General features: G+C 46.9%; 1 protein-coding gene across 1 annotated transcript in view; it reads right to left on the bottom strand.

Moving 5' to 3' along the window:
- The window catches only part of DNAH8 (dynein axonemal heavy chain 8), a 589,186-nt gene that overhangs the window by 525,102 nt on the left and 44,131 nt on the right, over positions 1 to 19,953 (bottom strand). Inside the window, exons 6-7 of the mRNA XM_084624647.1 lie at positions 9,743 to 9,932; positions 9,208 to 9,371 (exon numbers count right to left, since the gene is read on the bottom strand). Of these exons, the coding sequence (XP_084480773.1) occupies positions 9,208 to 9,371; positions 9,743 to 9,932 (354 nt within the window). The remainder of the gene's footprint in view (positions 1 to 9,207; positions 9,372 to 9,742; positions 9,933 to 19,953) is intronic.

The following is a 19,953-nucleotide window of genomic DNA, read 5'->3' as shown; positions in this document are numbered from 1 at the left end:
ATCTTCCTGTCTTCTCTGGTGCTGGTGCATGTATACCAAGTGAATGCAGCATTACTCTAGAATCTTTTAAAGAATGCAGGGACTCATCCATGCACTCAGCGAAGAGTTTAGATCCTTCAAAGGGCAGATCTTTCACAGTGGTCTGCACCTCTCTGGTGAAGCCATGAGGCTCATCTAATCATCAGAGTGGGCCACCACATCCGTGGTGTCCAGAGAGGCTTGCAGCGCCATGTGGACCAGAAGTTGTCCTTCCATCACCAGTGCCTGGAGCTGCTCTTTTTTGTCCTCTGGAAGGTGTTGGCTAAATTCCTGAAACTTGGAATAGTTGATGTGATTATATTTGGCTAGCAGTGCCTCATAATTAGCAATATAGAACTGGAGAGTTGCTGAGGAGTGTGCTTTGCGACCAAAGAAATCTAGCTTCTTCCAGTCCCTGTCATAGGGATAGTCCTAGAATGGTGTTGTCGCCCCTTCTTTTGCACCACATTGACAATGAAGAAGTTTGGAGTAGGGTGGGAAAAGAGAAATTCCATGTCCTTAGTGGGGACATAGTGCTTCTTTTCTGCTGGCTTGCAGATGGGTGGTATTCATGTTGGCATCTGCCAGATCACGGTGGCAGGGTCCAACAAGGCGTTGTTGATCGGGAGTGTGAATTCTGCCAATGTACAAGCATGCAAGATGTTGAGCAACTTGTGCTGTTGCTCTCTGACTTCCTCCAGGGGGATCTGGAGGCAATTCACAATCCTGCAGAACAGTTCTTGGAACTTTTTAAAGTCATTTGCTGATGTTGGTGGTGGTGGCATGATGGCCTCATCAGGAGAAGTGGGCTGGTGGTATAAACTGTTCCTCTAGTAATTCTGGTTGAGGGCCAGGCAATCTAGAGACTGATGAGGATGGAGAGTGTATATGTCCCTGTCTCTGCTCGTGGGAGGTTGGGAAAGTGTGCCTTATACGCGGCCCAAGGGTCCCAATAGGGCCAATGTGGGGGAAGTGGCATATGGGTTTGCATCCATGGGGGGTCCCTACCAGAAACCTGGTTCACTTCTGGTCTCTGGGAATGGGTATCAAGGATGAAAAGATTATTCTTTGTGTGGCTGCCCTTGATATGATGGTGGGGTACGAGGTGCAATGGAGTACTCCACCTCTTCCTCCTTGCTAGAAATGGTTGTGTGGTCCTTGGTGGTGAAGGACAACGGTGTTGTGTCTCCAGGGAAGAGGTATGAGCCATGGGGAGCTTGGTACAGAGGAGCAGTGACTCTGGAGTGTCAGGGACAATCTGGTTTCTTGGGTATAGAAACTTCTATGGTACCAGTAGGAGCATCATCAGTACCAGTGGTTGTGCAGAGATTGAGGACATTGCTGGTGCCAAGAAGAGCAAACAGTAGATGGTGCCGGGGGTTGCATTGGTGCTGAGGGCTTGGTTGGTACTGAAGACCTGGCTGGTGCGGAGGGCTTGGCCACTGCAAACGGCTTGGTCAGTGCTGATTATTTGGTCAGTGTCAAGGCACTCAAAGTCATTTCAGTTGAGGCAGTCAGTGCTGATTTGAAAATCTTTGAACAGTCCTTCTTGTTCCCAAGTGACAGTGTTACTATATGTGGTCCTGCACATTTAGGGCTCTTGGACCTCTCCCTAGCGCCAGTAGCAGAGATGCGTGGGTGGTCGTAAGAGCTAAGTCTCGCCCTGGAAGATATCAAGGCTACCAACCTCACAAGGGATGCCTTTCTTTGAGGTGGCTCCCTGATGGGTGAGTTCAGGGCCCCTTTCTTCTCATCTGGGCGGGAGAACATATATTTTCTGATAGTGGTGTGCGGCATGTAGGGGTCAGCCAATGACTGTGCCAATGGTGACTACTGCGCAGGAGAGGTATTGAGACCAGGGTCTAAGGCTGGTCGCAGTGAACTCCGCATTCATAAAAATTTTAGTCTCAGTTCACGGTCCTTTCTGGACAGCGCTTTCAATTTGAGGCAGTGGGGGCACTTTTGTGATACATGCCCCTCACCCCAAGCAACATACACACCATGAGTGACTGACTGTTGCTTATGGGGATGGCCTCACAACATGAGAAGTACCTCTTAAACCCGGGGGATCTCGGCATAGCCCCCCGAGAAGGGAGAACTTTTTGGAAGGGCATAGAAATAAGGAAACCTACACTAATCTAAAGAATAATGGAGAGGAAAGAGCAAAGGGAAAAAATGAAAGGGGGGAAAAAGAAAAATAAGGGAAACAGCTAATAACTACGAAGTTATAATGGAAACACTACTATTACTAAAAGTACTATAGAGGTATGAAGGGCTCTTCTCAGGATTCCGTCCAAGACCAAGGGTGGTTGAGAAGGAACTGAGAGTGCTTGGACTGCACAGTGCTACACAGACACCACTCATGGCGTCAGATGGGGAGGAGTGCATGTGCGGCCCAACAGGCATTGCTACCAAAGATCTCCGATCCCAGGCACAGGGACGCTACTGCACCTACAGCAGAGTACAAATTAGAACTTCCCCACCTCATGCTGTTAGACTGATTTTGGAAATCAGGTGGAGGTCCTGCAAGATGCTGGTGGGCATTTCGGCAGCAGTTTCTGAACTGCCAAAGGCATCTCTTGGAGGGGGATGCTGACATGCCAGCTGTGACACAGTTGAAACTGCTCTTGCCTGTTGTTTTAGCTGCAGATTCCCCCTACATAAACCAGTGCTTCTAGAGCAGGGTTACAAGCACAGACTTATGTGATCTCATTATCATCCAGACCTGGTACGACCAACAGTGGGTATAGAACTTTCACATTAAGAAGCAGACGTTCCTGGAGGTTTGTGATCAGCTTACATCAACCATCCTGCACCAAAACACTCACCTTCATGGAGGGAGTCCATGCTGGTCCAGAAGCAGATCACTATAGCCATCTAGAAGCTGGCTACCCCAGACTGCTACATGTCTGTGGCTAACCAGTTTGAAGTTAGCAAATCAACTGTGGGGATTGTTATGGCAGAGGTTTGTGAGTTGATCAGGATTATGATATATCCAAAGGTGGGGAGCTTCACAAATGGTCCTGAAATAATTGCTGGCTTTGAGAGATTGGGCTTTCCAAACAGCTCCAGAGCCACTAATAGGACTATAGTTTGGCCTCTACAAGAACTGCATGAGTATATAAACCACAAAGGGTTCTACTCCATTGTTATGCAAGCCCTTGTCAACCACAGAGCAGAATCATGGACACTAACATGAGATGCACTTGCAAGGTGCTCTACAGATCAGGATTTTATGTTTAAAGACAAGCTAGGACATTATTTCCACTGAATGGCATTGTTATAAATGGGGTTACTGTCCCGACTGTTATTCTAAGGGACCCCACTTATCTCCTGTTGCCATAGCTTATGAAACTGTATCCTGATTTCAGAAGAGCTGGCAAAGAATGTTCAATTACACACTCAGTAGCTGTAGGATGGTGGTGAAATGTGCATTTGGCAGATTGAAATTCCATAGGTGCTGCCTTTAAAACCATTTGGATGCTAGTGTTGCCAGTGCAGTCTGCACAATGTCTGCAAGTACAAAGGGGAATCTTTTAATTTGAACTGGTACATGCAGCCAGTTAGAGCACCTCTCATGACTGGTGCTAGATCCATAAGCACAATAGAAATCAGGGTTGTTTTGTGCTCCTACATAGTGGATTTGCATGGTCCAATGCATGAGGGGGAATGAAATGGTATTTGAGGTTGTGCTGCGGATGGGTGTATGGCAGCTGTGGGATTTTTTTTCAGTATATTGGTATTACGTATTATGAATTTTGTAAACACTTTCATGAAATGTATGGAGATATGTATTTTATGAACACTGGCAATGTATTGCAACTCAAAGTTTACGGATTGCTGTGATGAAGCTTTGTAAATTTTTATGATGAAATTTATTGAGACTGTACATGTGATGTCACTCATTACGATTTGTGCCACTTTTAAATTACACATAATAAAACTTGCTATTGTAGCCTTGTGTGCTTTATTTTATAGAGATATTTACATATCACTGTAAGAACCAGAAAGGCAGATTGACTACTAACAAAACATACAAACAACAAGCAAACAGTGCCAAAACAGTGAAAGGTGCATGTTCTGAAATGACATGTCCAGCTATTCCTGGGTCTCCCCTGCCCCCTGGTCTCCTTGGCCTTTCTGGTGAGTTTTGCATGTGTGAATTGCAATTGGACTGGATGAATTCACAGGGTACATTTCATACATAATGTAATGTGTAAATGTATATAAAAGGAAGAGGTTTTCTATGTAATGTTGGATGTGTGGCACATTTTACACCCACCCATGCTTGGGTCTGATCAACTGAGCATAGGTTTGCGATATGTCAAATAAAGGAACCTGAGTGATGAAATCTGGAGTCTGAGTTTTTTGGATCCTAGAGAACTGGATGAAGTGTTCTCCAAGAAGTGGACAAGATTTCTGGATAAGACTACTGAAAAAGGTCTCAGAAGGAATCCCAATAGTGAGGAACTAGTAAAAATGTTATAACTGCTTAACCTTTTCCTTTCTGTGGTGTTCATATTGAACCCTACATGGTGTCAGAGAGAAGGGAGTACTAGTGAATGTCATAGGTTCTTCCCTGACCAGAAGCACACTAAAACCACGGCTTGTATTAATACTTCATAGGGCCATAAGCCATAAATCATTCACATCCATATATTAATAAAAACGAACATGGTGACAGAAACTTACCAGGCTCTTCCTCTGATGCCTGTTCTGAAGTTAGCTGCTTCCCAGCTGTAGCTGTCCCAGCAGCATAGCTTCACTGGTTATCAGCCTCAGCATCAGGGTCACTTCTTGCCCTTCCTCCAGTGACTAGCTCTTCTCCAGCAGTGCCTGTGACCAAGGGCAGGGGGGCTATAAGAGTGCCATCTCTGCTCAGCAGATTGTCATGCACCACTGTGAGCTCCGTGCTCACTACAGTTCCCAGAACCCAGCTGAATTCCTCATAAAAGAGGTAGGAAGACAGGGAGTTCTCAGAAGTGCCATTAGCATCCTTAACTTTGCAGCAGTCTACATTCAGATGCTTCATTCACTTTCTGCATTGTTCTGCTATCCAGTCGATCCTCAACATCTCCAGATACTCGGATATAGCTTTGAAGACACGATCCTTTCTTATGTTCTTGCTGAAATCAAATGTCTTGCTCAACTTGCACCAGAGGTTAACCAGAAACAAGCTGTGTCCCTCTGGCCACCTAGTAGCATGCTTCATGCAGGACTTAATCTTTGTGCTGGTCATAGCTAATATATGTCAGGGTTGACTATGTTTCCAATTGAGCAGTCCATGTGGAAATGAAGAGTTAAAGACCAAGCAGCTATATCTGAATCAAGAAATTGCTTCCAGTTCCTGGGAAGCAAGTTGGAAGTTTTGGGCTGGAAGGGCTGGAAAGCACACCTAAGGGGATTATGGGATAGTGATGACAGACTCTCCAGACCCGAATCTGCCAACCCGGACTTGAGCTGCATCCATGCTGCAAAATGCCTGGGCTTTGACCCACATCACAGAAGAACTTGGTCTCTGACCAACCCCCCTAGCAGGGTCGAAGGGCCCAAGTCCAGAGGGGTTACTGGCCCAAGTCAGGCTGATTCAGGATGACCAGATAGCCAGTGTGAAAAATCGGGATACTTTTTTTTTGGGGGGGTGGGGAGAGGGGGATAGTTGCCTATATAAGACAAGGCCCCTAATATTGGGACAGTCCCAATAATATCAGAACATCTGGTCATCCTAGACTGATTTCTTTGTGGATGGAAGGGGGGCTAGGGCTTAAACTTGGCCTGGGCTTAGTGTGCTGTGTAAACATACCCACAAATTTTGCCCCTACGTGCTTGCACTGATCTCTTGTACTCCTCCTTAGCAATCTGTCTGTTTCCACTTTTGGTAGGACGCCTTCTTGATTTTCAGGTCATTAAAGAGCTCCAGATAGAGTCATATTGGCTTCTTACTATTCTCCCTCTCTTTCCTTCATATCAGGATATTATGCCTTTAATATTGTCTCTTTGAGAAACTGTCAGGACTCCTGAACTCCTTTTTCCCTAGATTTTCTTAACATGGACCAATGTTGGTAAGGCTGTAAGCAAATTCCTCAACTCTAAAATAGCCCGCCTCCTTGGTTATCCAGTCTACCTTCTTAAATAAGAAGTTGTCCCAAATACATTCTAAAAACTTACTGGATATTTTGGGTCTTGCCGTATTATTTTTATTACAGATGCCTGGGTAGTTAAAGTCCCTTAAAACACAGGTCTCGTGTTTTGGACATTTCTGTTCTTTGTCCTACAAACGTCTCCTCCTCCTGATTTGCTGGTCAACAGTAGACCCCTACCATGACATCACCCTGTTTTCCCCCCTTTTATCTTCACGCAGATTTTTAACTGGTCTGCCTCCCACGCCCTTCAGGACCTAAGAACAAGTGTATATATTCTTGATGTATAATGCAATATCGCCTCTTTTTTTGCTATCTGTCCGTTCTGAACAAGCTATACTTCTCTATACCAATATTCAAGGCATGAGATTTAACCCACCAAGTCTCAGCAATACCAGTTAAGTCATAATTTAGCTTGTCTACCTATACTTCAAGTTCTCCATCTCTATTCCCCATAGTCCTTGCATCTGCATACAGACATCTAGTTGTTAACAGATTCCCCCAGTTTTCCCTTTTGCTGTTCCCATGACTATCATAATTTTCCATTCCCCCTCAAACATCTAGCCCTCTGTTAAGTTCTCCTTTTTATACCTACCTGTAGACTTTCATCACCTGCCCCTGTGAAGCTAGTTTAAAGCCCTCTTTACCAGGTTGGCTTGTCAGTGTGAGAAGAGGCTCTTCCCCTTCTTAGTCAAGAGGACCCCATCTCTTCCCAGCAGTCCTCCTTCCTGGAACAGCATCCCATAAGAATATGGCCATATTGAGTCAGACCAATGGTCCATCTAACCCAGTAACCTGTCTTCCAACAGTGGCCAATGCCAGATGCTTCAAAGGGAATGAACAAACCAGGCCAATGATCAAGTGATGATTCTTGTTCCTTGAACAGCATCCTGATGATCCAGAAATCCAAAGCCATAACATCAACCCCATCTGCACAGCCATGCATTCATCTCCAGGACTTGGTATGGGTATCAACCTTAAGACCTCTCAATGCCCAAATCTTAGGAGAGGCTTTCTGTCCCTGTTCCCCGCAAGGGAGTCGTTACCGGCTCTGCTCATTAGAGTGATATTCCCTGTGGCTACACTCCAGTACCATCTCCAGTGTGGCTGATGCAGAAGACTTCCATGAGGCAGAACAGGAGCTCAGGATGGTATCACGGCTAATTGGAGTCCTGATCATGTGCAGCAGACCCAGTGTCAGTATTTTCTCTGAGGATCTTCCCAGTCAAAGGACATTTGCATCAAGCATTCCAGTAGGAACAGCTTCACCTTCACCCCTTGGCCTTCTGGGTCCTCCTTGAAAAGGACTTACAGATAGAACAGTGTGCCAGAACAAGTCCCTTGCCATGGCACACCAAGTATGGCCTCATTGACTGGGATGGCAGCATCACAAGACAGCCAGATCTTGAAGCCCAGTAACTTAGGATCTACCATTTGAGCTATACACAGGTGGGTAGCCCCCTGTTCAGTGGGAGTATGAGCATGGGGCATGGAGAGGTAGAAACCTCTCATAGAGGGAGGTATGTGCCAAGGAAAGACCCAGAACAGAGTAGAAAACCTACCTCTACTTCTAACTAAGATTACAACCAACAAACAAACAAAAACCAGTCAAACAGCAAAGAAAATCTAACTACTAAAACTTTAAACTTGAAAAACTTTCTAATTCCTCGCAAAGAAAGGAATGTGGATACTGTGGGTTTCATCTAGTAGCTAGAAGCAGTAAAAGGGAACTCAGCATGGTTTGCAGCCACTCTGCCTTTTATACCCTCTGCTGTAGGAAGCAGGATGGCAAATGGGCACAGGCACAACTCCAACAGACACTTCTATTCAAAAAATTTGATCTTGCACACATGGGTCACATGTTCATCAAGAGTGAATCCATGTGGACAATCACTTGAAGATTAAGCATTATTTATACAGATACTCTAATTCCAAAGTTAAAATTGAAACACTAAAATCTCTTTTTGTATGCATTTGGTTTCTCATAATGGAGACATCTACCAGCTGGCATGAATCACAAACATCGCCAGGTTGAAGATTATATTTCACACTAATGATTACTTTAGAGGCCGGATCAGGCATTCCACAGAGCGCCAAGGCAAACATTCCAAAAATACAAACACTAAAAAAAACACCACACACACTGCTAATGGCATACAGACAGGCCTGATCCAGGAAAGCATCCCTATTCAGGACAGCACCTAATCGTATGTTTGATGTGAAGTCAATGGGACTTAAACAAGTGCTTAAGTGCTGTCCTAAATTAGAATGGACGAAAGCACGTGTTTATGTGGTTTCCTGAATCAGGGACTATGAGTTTTGAAAATAACTGATCATTTATTTTTATTTTAAGAGAAAACAATGAGGAAGAGATTGTTTTAATTAGTAATACTTTTTTGAAAGGTTCCTCTCATCTGGTGGATTTAGGCATTCATGTACCAAGGACATTTGCAAGCACTGCAGCTTGATGATGCTGCAATACCTGTTTCACCTGCAGTAAGCTGCCAACTGATAACGGTTAAGTAGATAGCTGATATGGACTTCAGGGGGAAGACCTTCAGCTGGTATCATAAAAGAGCTCCACTGAAGTCAACAGAGCAATGACAATATATAACAGCAGAGGATGTGCCCTCTGATATGTATCTTATGTTATCAATATCTTATATAAATAGAGATCTGTTCCTTGATATTTCTCATTTATAAAAATATTAGTAAGATGCGATAAATATCAGGGGACAGATCCTTAGGGTGTAAATTATCAAAGCTACATCCACTTCCACTACTAGTATCAGACAGATAGATATTAAAAGATTTGAAGCCATCCGACTGTAGACATAGCTGGCCTATGTTAACATACGTCCTCCTTGCTGTTTCTCTTTTCCTACTGTCCCCTCCTTTCTACTGGTTTGTTACACTCACTGTTGAGAAATTCTTGTTTCTAATTAGATTGTGACAAAGATAGCAAGTGCTTGTATAGCACTTAGTACAAATGGACTCCAGACACCTCCTTAATTCTATACCAGGGGATATAAATGTTAAATCAACTTACTTGTTCAATCTGTTTATACCATATCATAAGCACTTCCTCTAGTTGATGAACTGTATCAGAATTAGCAGCTGCTGCTGTCACTTCCTCAAAGGACTGAAGTTTAGAAAAGTCAATGTGATCCATCTTTTTTAACTCAACAGTTCCCTCTATGCTTACTCTAGCACCTAAAATAAAGTAATTAAAATACAGAACATACTCCAGCAGTTGTTTCTACCAAGGTGAACCACTTCACTTTGGGAATATAAGCCAATAATTAGCCTTGCAATATAATAGCCATTTTACTGGCTCACACACAAAAGACCATGCTTTTCTGAAATCTAATTAGACCCCTACATTAAAAATTTTATATCACTAAAACTGAAGTTTGTCAAGTATGTAATAAATACAAATATATTTGTTTTTTATACTTGAGGTTTTTATCTTTTTATTCTTCCTTGTAGAAGTAAAGAAATGTTTTCCCATGTTTATAACAACTCTACTGTTTTTAAAAAGTAATTTTTAAGCGGACTGATTGTTTACTCAATCTGATTCTTACCGTCTAAAAATGAAAGATATCTATTAATGGTTTCTATGAAACTCTGTTTTTCAATTGTTCCCTGTGTGGTTTGACTTAAGGCACCCCAATTATTTGTTGCAAGGATAGCTGGTAGAAAAATATTTGCTAGCACGTTCCTAGTACCACGTAAGAGTCCTTCCGTTGCATCCAGTACACAAAAATATATGTCCTGTAAATGTAACAACAGAATGATTATTAGCAATGCAATCAATTATACTGAAAACATGACCACATTTTTAGAACATACAAATCTTCCATATAGATCCATTATATTTCTGAGTACAAAAAGAAATGTTTACTCACCCTGTGCATAAACTGTGGTTCTTTGAGATGTGTCCCCCTATGGGTGCTCCACTCTAGATTTACTATCGCTCCCTGCATCTTTGCTCAGAGATTTCTCTTAGCCATGCCTGTTCAGCCCATATATTCATGCTAGTCAGCCTCATTCCCCATGCTGTTGTTATATAGCACTGCACAGTTCAACCACCCTCAGTTCCTCCTCAACCACGAAGAATCATAACAGAGACCTCTGAAGCAGAGGGCAGGTATAGTGGAGCAACTGTAGGGACACACATGTTTAAGAACCACAGTTACTGCACAGACTTAGTAAAAAATGGTTACTAACCTTCTTGTAACCGTTGTTCTTCGAGATGTGCTGTTCATGTCCATTCCAACCAGGTGTGTGCACACGCACATGCACAGTAGCCGGAAGATTTTTCCCCTAGCAGAATCCATGGGTCGGCCTGGGCACCTGCTGGAGTTGTCCCTTCATGGCACCCAATAAAGGGCCCTCTCAACCCACCACCCCCTCAGTTCATTCTTTCCAGCAACTTTGAAAGACGTGTAGGAGGGTGGGTATTGGAATGGACACGAACAACACATCTCGAAGAACAACAGTTACGAGAAGGCGAGTAACTGTTTTTTCTTCTTCAAGTGCTTGTTCATGTCAGTTCCAATCAGATGACTCCCAAGCCCAAGTTCAGGAGGCGGGGTCGGAGTTGTCCACTGATTGGCGCACTGCTCGTCTGAAGGCCACATCATTTCTGGCCTGCTGGGTAATCGCATAGTGTGTGGAGAAAGTATGAATGGAGGACCATGAATGGGAACCTGAGCCAGGAATGCTGTTGATGAAGCCTGTGCCCTAATGGAATGCACAGTGATTAGAGGTGCAGGAACCCCAGCCAGGTTGTAGCACTCACGAATACAGAAGGTGTTCCATGACAAAATGCGTTGTGATGACACAGGCAGACCTTTCTTTCTGTCCGCCACTGCTATGACTAATTGGACCAATTTTCTGAACAGTTTCGTTCTCTCAATGTAGAAGGCTAGCACCTTACGGACATCCAGTGAGTGAAGTCTCTGCTCTCTGCCCCTGGAATGCAGCTCAGGGTAGAATACCGAGAGAAAGATGTCCTGGTTGATGTGAAACTGTGATACAACCTTTGGTAGGAAAGCAGGATGAGGTCTGAGGTGAACCTTGTCCTTATAGAACACGGTGTAAGGGGGGCTGTAATGTGAGGGCCTTAAGTTCAGACATGCTCCTGGCCGAGGTTATCGCTACCAGGAACGCAACCTCGTAAGAGAGGTAGAGCAGGGAGCATGACGCCAAGGGTTCAAAGGGTGGTCCCATGAGTCTAGAAAGGACCAGGTTGTGGTCCCAAGCCGGGACAGGCTGCCAGACATGAGGGTATAGCCTGTCGAGACCTTTTAGAAGTCGGCTGACTATCAGGTTAGCGAAGACAGAGCAGCCCTTCACACCCAGGCGGAAGGCCAAGACGGCAGCCAAGTGAACCCTTATTGATGATATTGAAAGCCCTTGCTGCTTCAGATGGAGGAGGTAGTCCAGAATAAGCGGCACTGAGGCTAGCGTCAGGAACAAATGGCACTGTGCCGACCAGATTGAAAAGCTCTTCCACTTGGCAAGGTAGGTAGTTCTTGTAGAGGGTTTCCAGCTGCCAAGGAGGGACTTGTCTAACCTGGTCTGAACAGGAAAGCTCCACCGGGTTCAACCACAGAGCTTCTATTCTGTGAGGTGCAGCAACCCGAGGTTCAGATGTTGGAGATGATCCTGTGTCAGAAGCTCCAGGAAGAGCGGCAGGGTGACTGGAGCTTCCACGGATATGTCTAGGAGAGATGTGTACCAGTGCTGGCAGGGCCAGGCTGGAGCTATCAATATGACCTGAGCTTGTTCCCTCTGGATCTTGAGTACCTTGTGAATGAGCAGGATGCGTGGAAAGGAGTACAGGAGACTACCTCCCCGTGAGAGGAGCACTGCATCTGCTGGAGCCCGGGCTCTGATTTTGGAAGGAGTAGAACTGCTGGCACTTCCTGTTGCGGTGCATGGCGAATAGGTCTATCTGGGGAAATCCCCTCCTCTGGAACAATGAATTTGTGATGTCCGAGTGAAGGGACCACTTGTGGCTGTGAAAGGACCTGCTGAGGTGGTGCACCAGCTTGTTCTGTACTCTGGGGAGGTACAACACTTGTAGGCATATTGAATGTTCTACACAGACTTTCCACAGCATGAAGTTTTCCTGGCATAGGGGAGAGGAGTGTGCCCTCCCCATTTGTTGATATAGAACATTGCCATGGTGTTGTCTGTCATAACTGATACACATTGTCCCGTTAAGTATGCCTAGAAAGTCTGGCAAGCCAGGTGCACGTCTCTCAGCTCTCTGATGTTGATGTGGAGAGCCAGATCTGCCTGAGACCAGAGACCCTTTGTCCTGCGGTCTCCCAGATGTGCTCCTCAGTCCAAGTCTGATGTGTCCATCACTAGCGAAAGAGACGGCTGTGAACTGGCGAAGGGGACCCCGATCACACCTCCTCAGGGTCGAGCCACCACAGGACGGAGTCGAGGACTAGGCAAGGCAGGGTCACGATTCTGTCCAAGTTGTCCCAGGCTGGTCGATACAGCAATGCTAACAATGACTGGAGCGGTCAGAGCCTGAGTCTGGCATGCTGCACCACGTAGGTACAGGCAGCTATGTATCCCAGAAGCTTCAGGCAGCTTATTGCTGTGGTGGTGGGAAACTGTCTGAGACATCGAATGATACCGGCCAGGGTCTGGAACTTCGCTTCCGGCAGGTATGCCCTGGCTTGGGTCGAGTCCAGTACTGCCCCATAAACTCTATCCTCTGAACGGGGGACAGAGTCAATTTTGCTTTGTTTAGAAGGAGACCCAGGTTGTCGAAGGTGGCCCTGATGAAATTGACTTGAGTTTCCACTTGGGTCCTGGAGTGGCCTTTGATCAGCCAGTTGTTGAGGTACGAAAACACCTATACCTGGTGCCTGCACAGAAACGCAGCAACAACTGCCATGCACTTGGTGAAGACTTGAAGTGCTGCTGACAGGCCGAACAGAAGGACTGTAAATTGGTAGTGTGTATTGTTCACCACAAACCTGAAGGACTTCCTGCGGGGCTAAGTGACTGCAATATGAAAGCAAGCATCCTTCAAGTCGAGGGCAGCATACCAGTCTGCTGGATCCAGTGAGGGGCTGATGGAGGCCAACAAGATCATGCAAAACTTGAGTTTCTTCACAAACTTGTTGAGTTCTCCCAGGTCCAGGATGGGCCTGAGGCTGCCTTTGTCTTTCGGTATTAGGAAATACCGGGAATAAAAATCCTTACACCTGTACTCCAGAGGAACCTCCTCCACTACCCCTAGAGACAAGAGTGACTGCACCTCCTGGATAAGGAGTTGCTCTTGAGACGGGTCCCTGAAGAGGGACAGGGAAGGGGGGTGAAAGGGTGGGATATCACAGAATTGGATGGAGTATTCCCTCTCTACCACGTGGAGCACCCAGCAGTCTGAGGTGACACAGGACCATGCACAGTAGAAAGGGGATAATCGGGATGAGAGGAAAGGCAAGGTGGATCCACTCTTTGGTGTGGTACACAGTCCTCGACCGTGCCTTCAGAAGGCTTGGTTGTCCCGAGCCCTGGCCAAAGGGTTGATGTGGCCTTCTCCTGCCGGTCCTGTTTCTCCTCTGGACCTGACCTGGTGGTTCTGGTGACCGAACCACTGAGAAGGCTGAGGACAGAAGTGTCTCTGCTGCGTTTACGGTGTATAGAGGCTCAGGACCTGAGGGTGGCTCTGGAGTCCTTTAGGCTGTTTAGCCTCTTGTCCATTTTCTCAAAAAAAAAAAAAGTGTTTCACGCTCAAAAGGCAGGTCTTGTATGGTCTGCTGGACCTCATAGAGGAGACCAGAAACCTGGAGCCATGAACCCTTTCTCATAGTTACTCCTGTGGCCATAACCCTGGTGGCAGCATCTGCCCTGTCAAGTGCAGCCTGCAGGGATGCCTTGGAGATCAGTCTCCCCTTCTCGACCAAAGCTGAAAATTCTGCACAGGAGTCCGAGGGGAGCAACTCCATGAATTTAGCCATCGCCGAGCAGGTATTGTAGGAGTACCTGCTGACGATGGCCTGCTGATTAGATATTCGGAGTTGTAGTCTCCCCGTTGAGTACACCTTTCGAGCGAATAGGTGTAGTTTTTTAGCATCCCTATTCTTGGGGGAAGGGCCCTGAAAACCTCGCCTCTTCCACTGGTTAGCAGCTTCCACCACCAGAGAGTGAGGATGGGGGTATTCATAACTCCTGGAGGGCACAAAGTGCCAGTGTTCGTTATGCTTGGCAGTGGGTGGCAGCAAGGCTGGGGTCTGCCACAGCGTCTTAGTCATATCTGTAATTGTCTTTATAAATGGTAAGGTGATACAGGAAGGGCCAGAGGGGGCCAGGATGTCAACCATAGGGTGTGCATTATCTACCACTTCCTCCACCTTAATGTCCAGACCCTGCATGACCTGGCACCAGCAACTGCTGCAACACCTTGGAGTCTTCCAGAGCTGGGGCTATGGAAGTGCCCGCCAGTGCCTCATCTAGTGAAGAGGAGGAGGACGCCACCCACCAGAGGAGGTGGTTGCTCTCTACCATCCCCACCCGAGGGATCTCATGACCCAGGGGGGACCTTGATCGGTTGGCCCAGTCCCAGTGGCGTGAAGGGATCGGGTATTGGTGTTGACATTGGGTCTCATGCCTGTGCCTGTGTAGATGCCTGGTGTAGTATCTGCACTGGGGTCTTCATCAATGCCGTCGCAGCCAGCGTCGTTGGTGCCGAAGGCCCAGCCGGCACCGTAGCAGCAGTCTGAGCCACTGACGCCTCTGGTGCCAAAGGTATTGTCGAGGGCGGCATTGCTGTCAATGCCGATGTCGGTGACAGTGCTGCCGCCAACAGTGTTGACGCCTGAGGTAACTGCTCAGTCGCTGGTCATGGCGGAACAAATGTTGCGGACACCACTGATGCAGCTCCCGAGCAGGATCCTTGGCTCCAACCCTACCCTTGATAGAAAGCCCACAGAGTCCAAAAGGGCCACGGAGCCATGTTCTGCCATTCTGAGGGCCACTGCATCAGGCAGGATCCCCTCCAGTGCCTTGAGTTGGACCTTCTGCTCCTGCTATAGTCAGAGCAGTACGAGTCCAACTCCACTTCTGATGTTTCAGCATAGGAGGACCAGGGCGTTGCTGCACCTCTCGATACAGAGCATCGGGAGCCTGGGAACTGACTGCGCTCCCTGGATGGAGGCACTGGTGTCTGGGGGTGCACAGGTGATGGGGTTTGGCATGACATCATCGCTGGCTTTCCCTTTGACTGAACGGGGTGCCAGGATGGAGGCTGCAGTGCCAGCACATCCTCCTGCCTCGGGGATAAGAACGATGCCATGAGTCTCATCAGGTCCTGTACTGCCTCAAAAGCCTCCGGGGTGGACAGGAGTGGCACGTGCTCCAAGGGGTTCGGCAACTGCGATGGGCCCGGACTCAACTGTCTCATTTAGGCAGGAGTTGATGTAGCCCCTTCTGAGCCTCGGAACTGTGGCCCGACTGAGGTGCAACTGTTGGCTGGTCTGAGAGGCATCTGACTCTTTCTATCTTCTTCTTCTGTGCCGGCAATTGGGACCAGTGTCAAAGGCTGGAGTGCCCCCGAGAGACTCCATGATGTCGCCGAGTCTCCTTGGCAGTGTCTTTCTTCAATGCCAGATCTCTTGAAGACAGTGCTGGAGTGATCCACACTGAAGACGACGTACTGGGAGTGGGATCCCCGGCACTTAGGTCTGACTGAGGTTGTAGAACTGCCTCCCTGAGGATTTTAAGCCACTGCTTTAAGAGTTATTGATCAGAATTCCCAACAGATCTTGCAGCGGTCTTTTTGGTGACCCTTGCCCAGACACTGTAAACAGGAGGTGTGGGGGTCACTTTTAGGCATGCGCTTCGTGCAGTCCTGGAAAGTCTTGAAGCCTGGGGATTGCGGCATGCCCCGGTGACAAATAAGCGGGCGAGAAAAGTGGGGTGGAACCCCTCATAACTGAAACTTTTAAGTGAACTAATTACGCTATACTAACTGTAGTGGGGTGGTCACCCGCTCCAGCCTTAAACGGCTTAAAGCAGCCCAGGAAAGGGCTGCGGCTGGGAGCAAGCAATTCCCAGGCTGATGGGGGAAGCAGGCTCAGATGTGGCCACGCCCCAATCAGGGCTTAGCTGGCCCTTATAAGAGGGCAGTGGGCCAGGAGCAGAGAGTCTCCTCTAGCAGTGGAGGGAGATGGGCCTGGCTGCTCGGGAGCTTGACAAGGTACCTGGAGTGGAGCAGGGCAGGGGAAGGCCAGAGGAGCTAGGAGGCTCCAGACTGGAAAAGCCCCAGGTTGTAGGCCTGGCAGATGGCCTAAGACAGGGTACTGGGGTTGCAACAGGGCAGCCCACGGGTAGGCAGAGGCAGCAGGTCCAAACCCCCCTTGCCTGAGATGATTGGCTTATATATTGCAGTCCACCCCAGTGAGCGGGGGCTCAACGGTGACTGGCAGTAGCCAAAGAGTGAGGTGAGGTGGGGATAGTGGGTGGGGGTTCCCCAGGGAGGGGAGACCCAGAGATCTGTGGGGGTACTGCCAGGGGGCAGCACCCTGGGTAAAAGGGGCACCGGGGTTCAGGAGGGACACTGGGGCAGTGGCAAGCAGGACACCAGCCTGCAGAGGGTGCTCCGGAGGCTGGAAGAGCTAATTCCCTGAGAGACCAGTAGGAGGCACCACAGGGGTTTGTCCTGCACCTTGACACCAACCAACTACAACTATCTACAGCGAAAACCAAAAGTACTGCTAAGCCACTTGCTGAAGCAAGAGCAAGGGGAAGTTCCAGCTACTGTCACTGGTGGTAAGAAGGCGTGACTCCAGGGGGCGCCCAGGCCAACCCCACAAATGCTGCTAGGGGAAAAATCGTCCAGCTACTGTGCATGTGCACACACCTGATTGGAACTGACATGAACAAGCACTCAAAGAAGAACCATTTCTTCTTCAAGGAGTGTCCGTATAGGTGCTCCACATTAGGTGACTACCAAGCAGTTCACTAGTTTAAGGTGTGTGTGGTGGGGGGTGCTTCAGAGTTGAGTCTAGTACTAAAGAAAGCACAGCCGAGCTGAACACTCTTATCAGAAGCAAAGTCTTGAGTTATTCAGTAGTGTTCAGAGAATGTATGTATAGATGCCCTTACATATTTCAATAATGGGCATGTTTTTGAGAAATGCTGTAGAGGTGGAAATGGACCTCAGAGTAAATACATAGGTTCAAAGGTATTTAATATTACAAGACCCATAGCAAGAATTAATGCAGATGGATATCCTCTTGGAAAGACTTTGATTAGAGATTACAGACACTTTTAATCTACCAGCAAGCAAGACAAACAATTTCAGGATCTTTCTATCCAGATAGAAGGCCAGGGCTCTTCTGATGTCAAGGGTGTACAACTGTGCTTCTTGATTATTGAGGGGAAGGTTAGGGTGGAAGGACGGCAGGTGAATGGGTTGGTTAATATGGAACTGGAAGAAATTTTAGGTATAAACATTTTGGATGGGATCACAGCGTGACCTTCTCCTTAAAAAATACTGTGAAAGAGGGGCATGCCTCTACTTAGCCATCACTTGGAGATCAGGAATGTCGTTTTCATTGATAAACAGAGCAGTGAGCAGGCAGCCATTTGTTCAAATTGTGGTCTTATGCGGCATTTAGGTACCAGATTAAGGTTCCAAACAGTAGTAGGGCGCTTGACTGGCAGATCAAGATTCCTCAGGGAACTCGGAAATTTCTGTCATTGGGTGGGCAAAAATGGAATAACCCTCTATTGGAGAATGGAAAGCCCTGATGGCTGCTTGATGGATCTGACGGAGTTCAGCGAGAGTCCAGAACTTTTTAGTATTAGGATATAGTCCAGTATATCTGGAAGTGAAGAGGTCATCGGTGAAATATATCTGAGGTCACACCAAAAGAGAAATCTTGTCCATTTTTGGGAGTATGTGCAGCGAACAGACACTTTCCACCTGTGTAATAGTACTTTTTTTACTTCCTCTGATCAGGTGGTCTCTAATCCCATGAACCATCAACCAACCATGCTTTGAGACAAAACACTGCGAAACTGGAGTGAAGGATCTTCCTGCCTTCCTGGGAGAGGAGATGAGGAGCGGCATGAAGAGTGATCGCGGAGCAAACGGCCAATTATATTAAGTAAGGAATACATGTTTGTCTGGGCCAGGTCAGAACTATTAAGATGACTCTGACTTTGTCTCTTTTTATTTTGAGGAGAACATTGGCTATTAGAGGAGTCTGCAGGAATGCATACAGGAGATCCAACAACCAATGAAGGTGAATAGCATCCCTCAAGGATCAGTGACCCAGGCTGCCTCTCAAGCAAAACTGGGTACATTTCTTGCTTAACTCTGTGGTGAACAAATCTGAGGGGTGCTCCATTGATGGAATATATGGTGTAATAACCTAGGGTCTATTTCTCTCTCATGGTCTTGGAAAAAGTGCCTGCCAAGTGTATCCACAGTCACATTTTGAACCTCCAGGAGATAGGCTGCTGTGGTGATGACCTGGATGCATATGCACCAATTTTAAAACTTGACATCCTTTGCGCAGACAGGGGGAGGGATCTTGCTCCTCCTTGCCAATTAATATAAAACATGCATAATATGTTGTCCATCATGATCTGTATGTGTTTGCCCCTGATTAGTGGTAAAGATTGGAGACAGGCGTATCTGACTGCTCTGAATTCCAGGACATTGATATGTATCGTGGTCTCTTGCGACATCCACTTGCTCAGGGCTGTGAAAGCATCTAGATGGACTCCCCACTCTAGCACAGAGGCATCTGTCATTATGATGACCACTGGGAGAGGATGTGAAAATGGGACAACTGCAATAGTCTTTCCAGCAGTTGAGGGATTGTTTTACTCAGGTGGGTATGGAAAGAAGCACATTTTAACTGTCTGTTTGGTGAATAAACAGCCTGAGCCGCCTCTAAAGGGAGTTCTTGACTGGAGTTTGGGAACTGAGTTGCATTATACTGGCTATGTTGGAAAGGGCCACAAACCTGTGCAGAGGAAAATAGGCCCTTGCTGTTAATTAATTTAGATGAGCCCCTATGAATTCTAAGTTTTGTACAGGGGTCAAAGTGAATTTTTGAATGTTGAATTGTAGGGCCAATTTGAGGAAGAGATCTATGGCTTTGGAAGTTGCCTATGACGTTCAGGTAAGGGAATACTAAAATACATTTCCTGCAGTGCTGTGCTGCTACTACTGACATGACTTTCAAAAAGACCCTCAGGGCAGATGACAGGCCAAAGCGGAGCACCCGGTACTGAAAGTGGTCCTGACTGACAGTGAAACATAGGAATCATTTGTGGGATGGATGGATCACTATGTGGAAATATGTATCCCAAACGTCGAGGGCTGAGAACCAATCCCCTTGCTCTAGTGATGGAATTAGTAGCCTCAAATCTAGGATGAGTCTCCAACTGCCATTCTTTGTTGGTACCAGAAAATACCCAGAATAAAATCACTTTCATCTGTGACAGGTTTCAGAGTAGCAGCCGTGTTAGTCTGTATTCGCAAAAAGAAAAGGAGGACTTGTGGCACCTTAGAGACTAACCAATTTATTAGAGCATAAGCTTTCGTGAGCTACAGCTCACTTCCTCAGATGCATATCGTGGAAACTGCAGCAGGCTTTATATATACACAGAGAATATGAAACAATACCTATTCCCACCCCACTGTCCTGCTGGTAATAGCTTATCTAAAGTGATTTCCAGCACAAATCCAGGTTAACATCAGCCACACTATCAGAGGCTCGTTCACCTGCACATCCACCAATGT

This window comes from Lepidochelys olivacea (genome assembly GCF_965140295.1).
Source record: "Lepidochelys olivacea isolate rLepOli2 genome assembly, chromosome: 3".
In the NCBI taxonomy this organism is placed as follows: Eukaryota; Metazoa; Chordata; order Testudines; family Cheloniidae; genus Lepidochelys; species Lepidochelys olivacea.
Note: the sequence above shows the minus strand (reverse complement) of the source record. Positions and strands in the feature narration are given on the sequence as shown.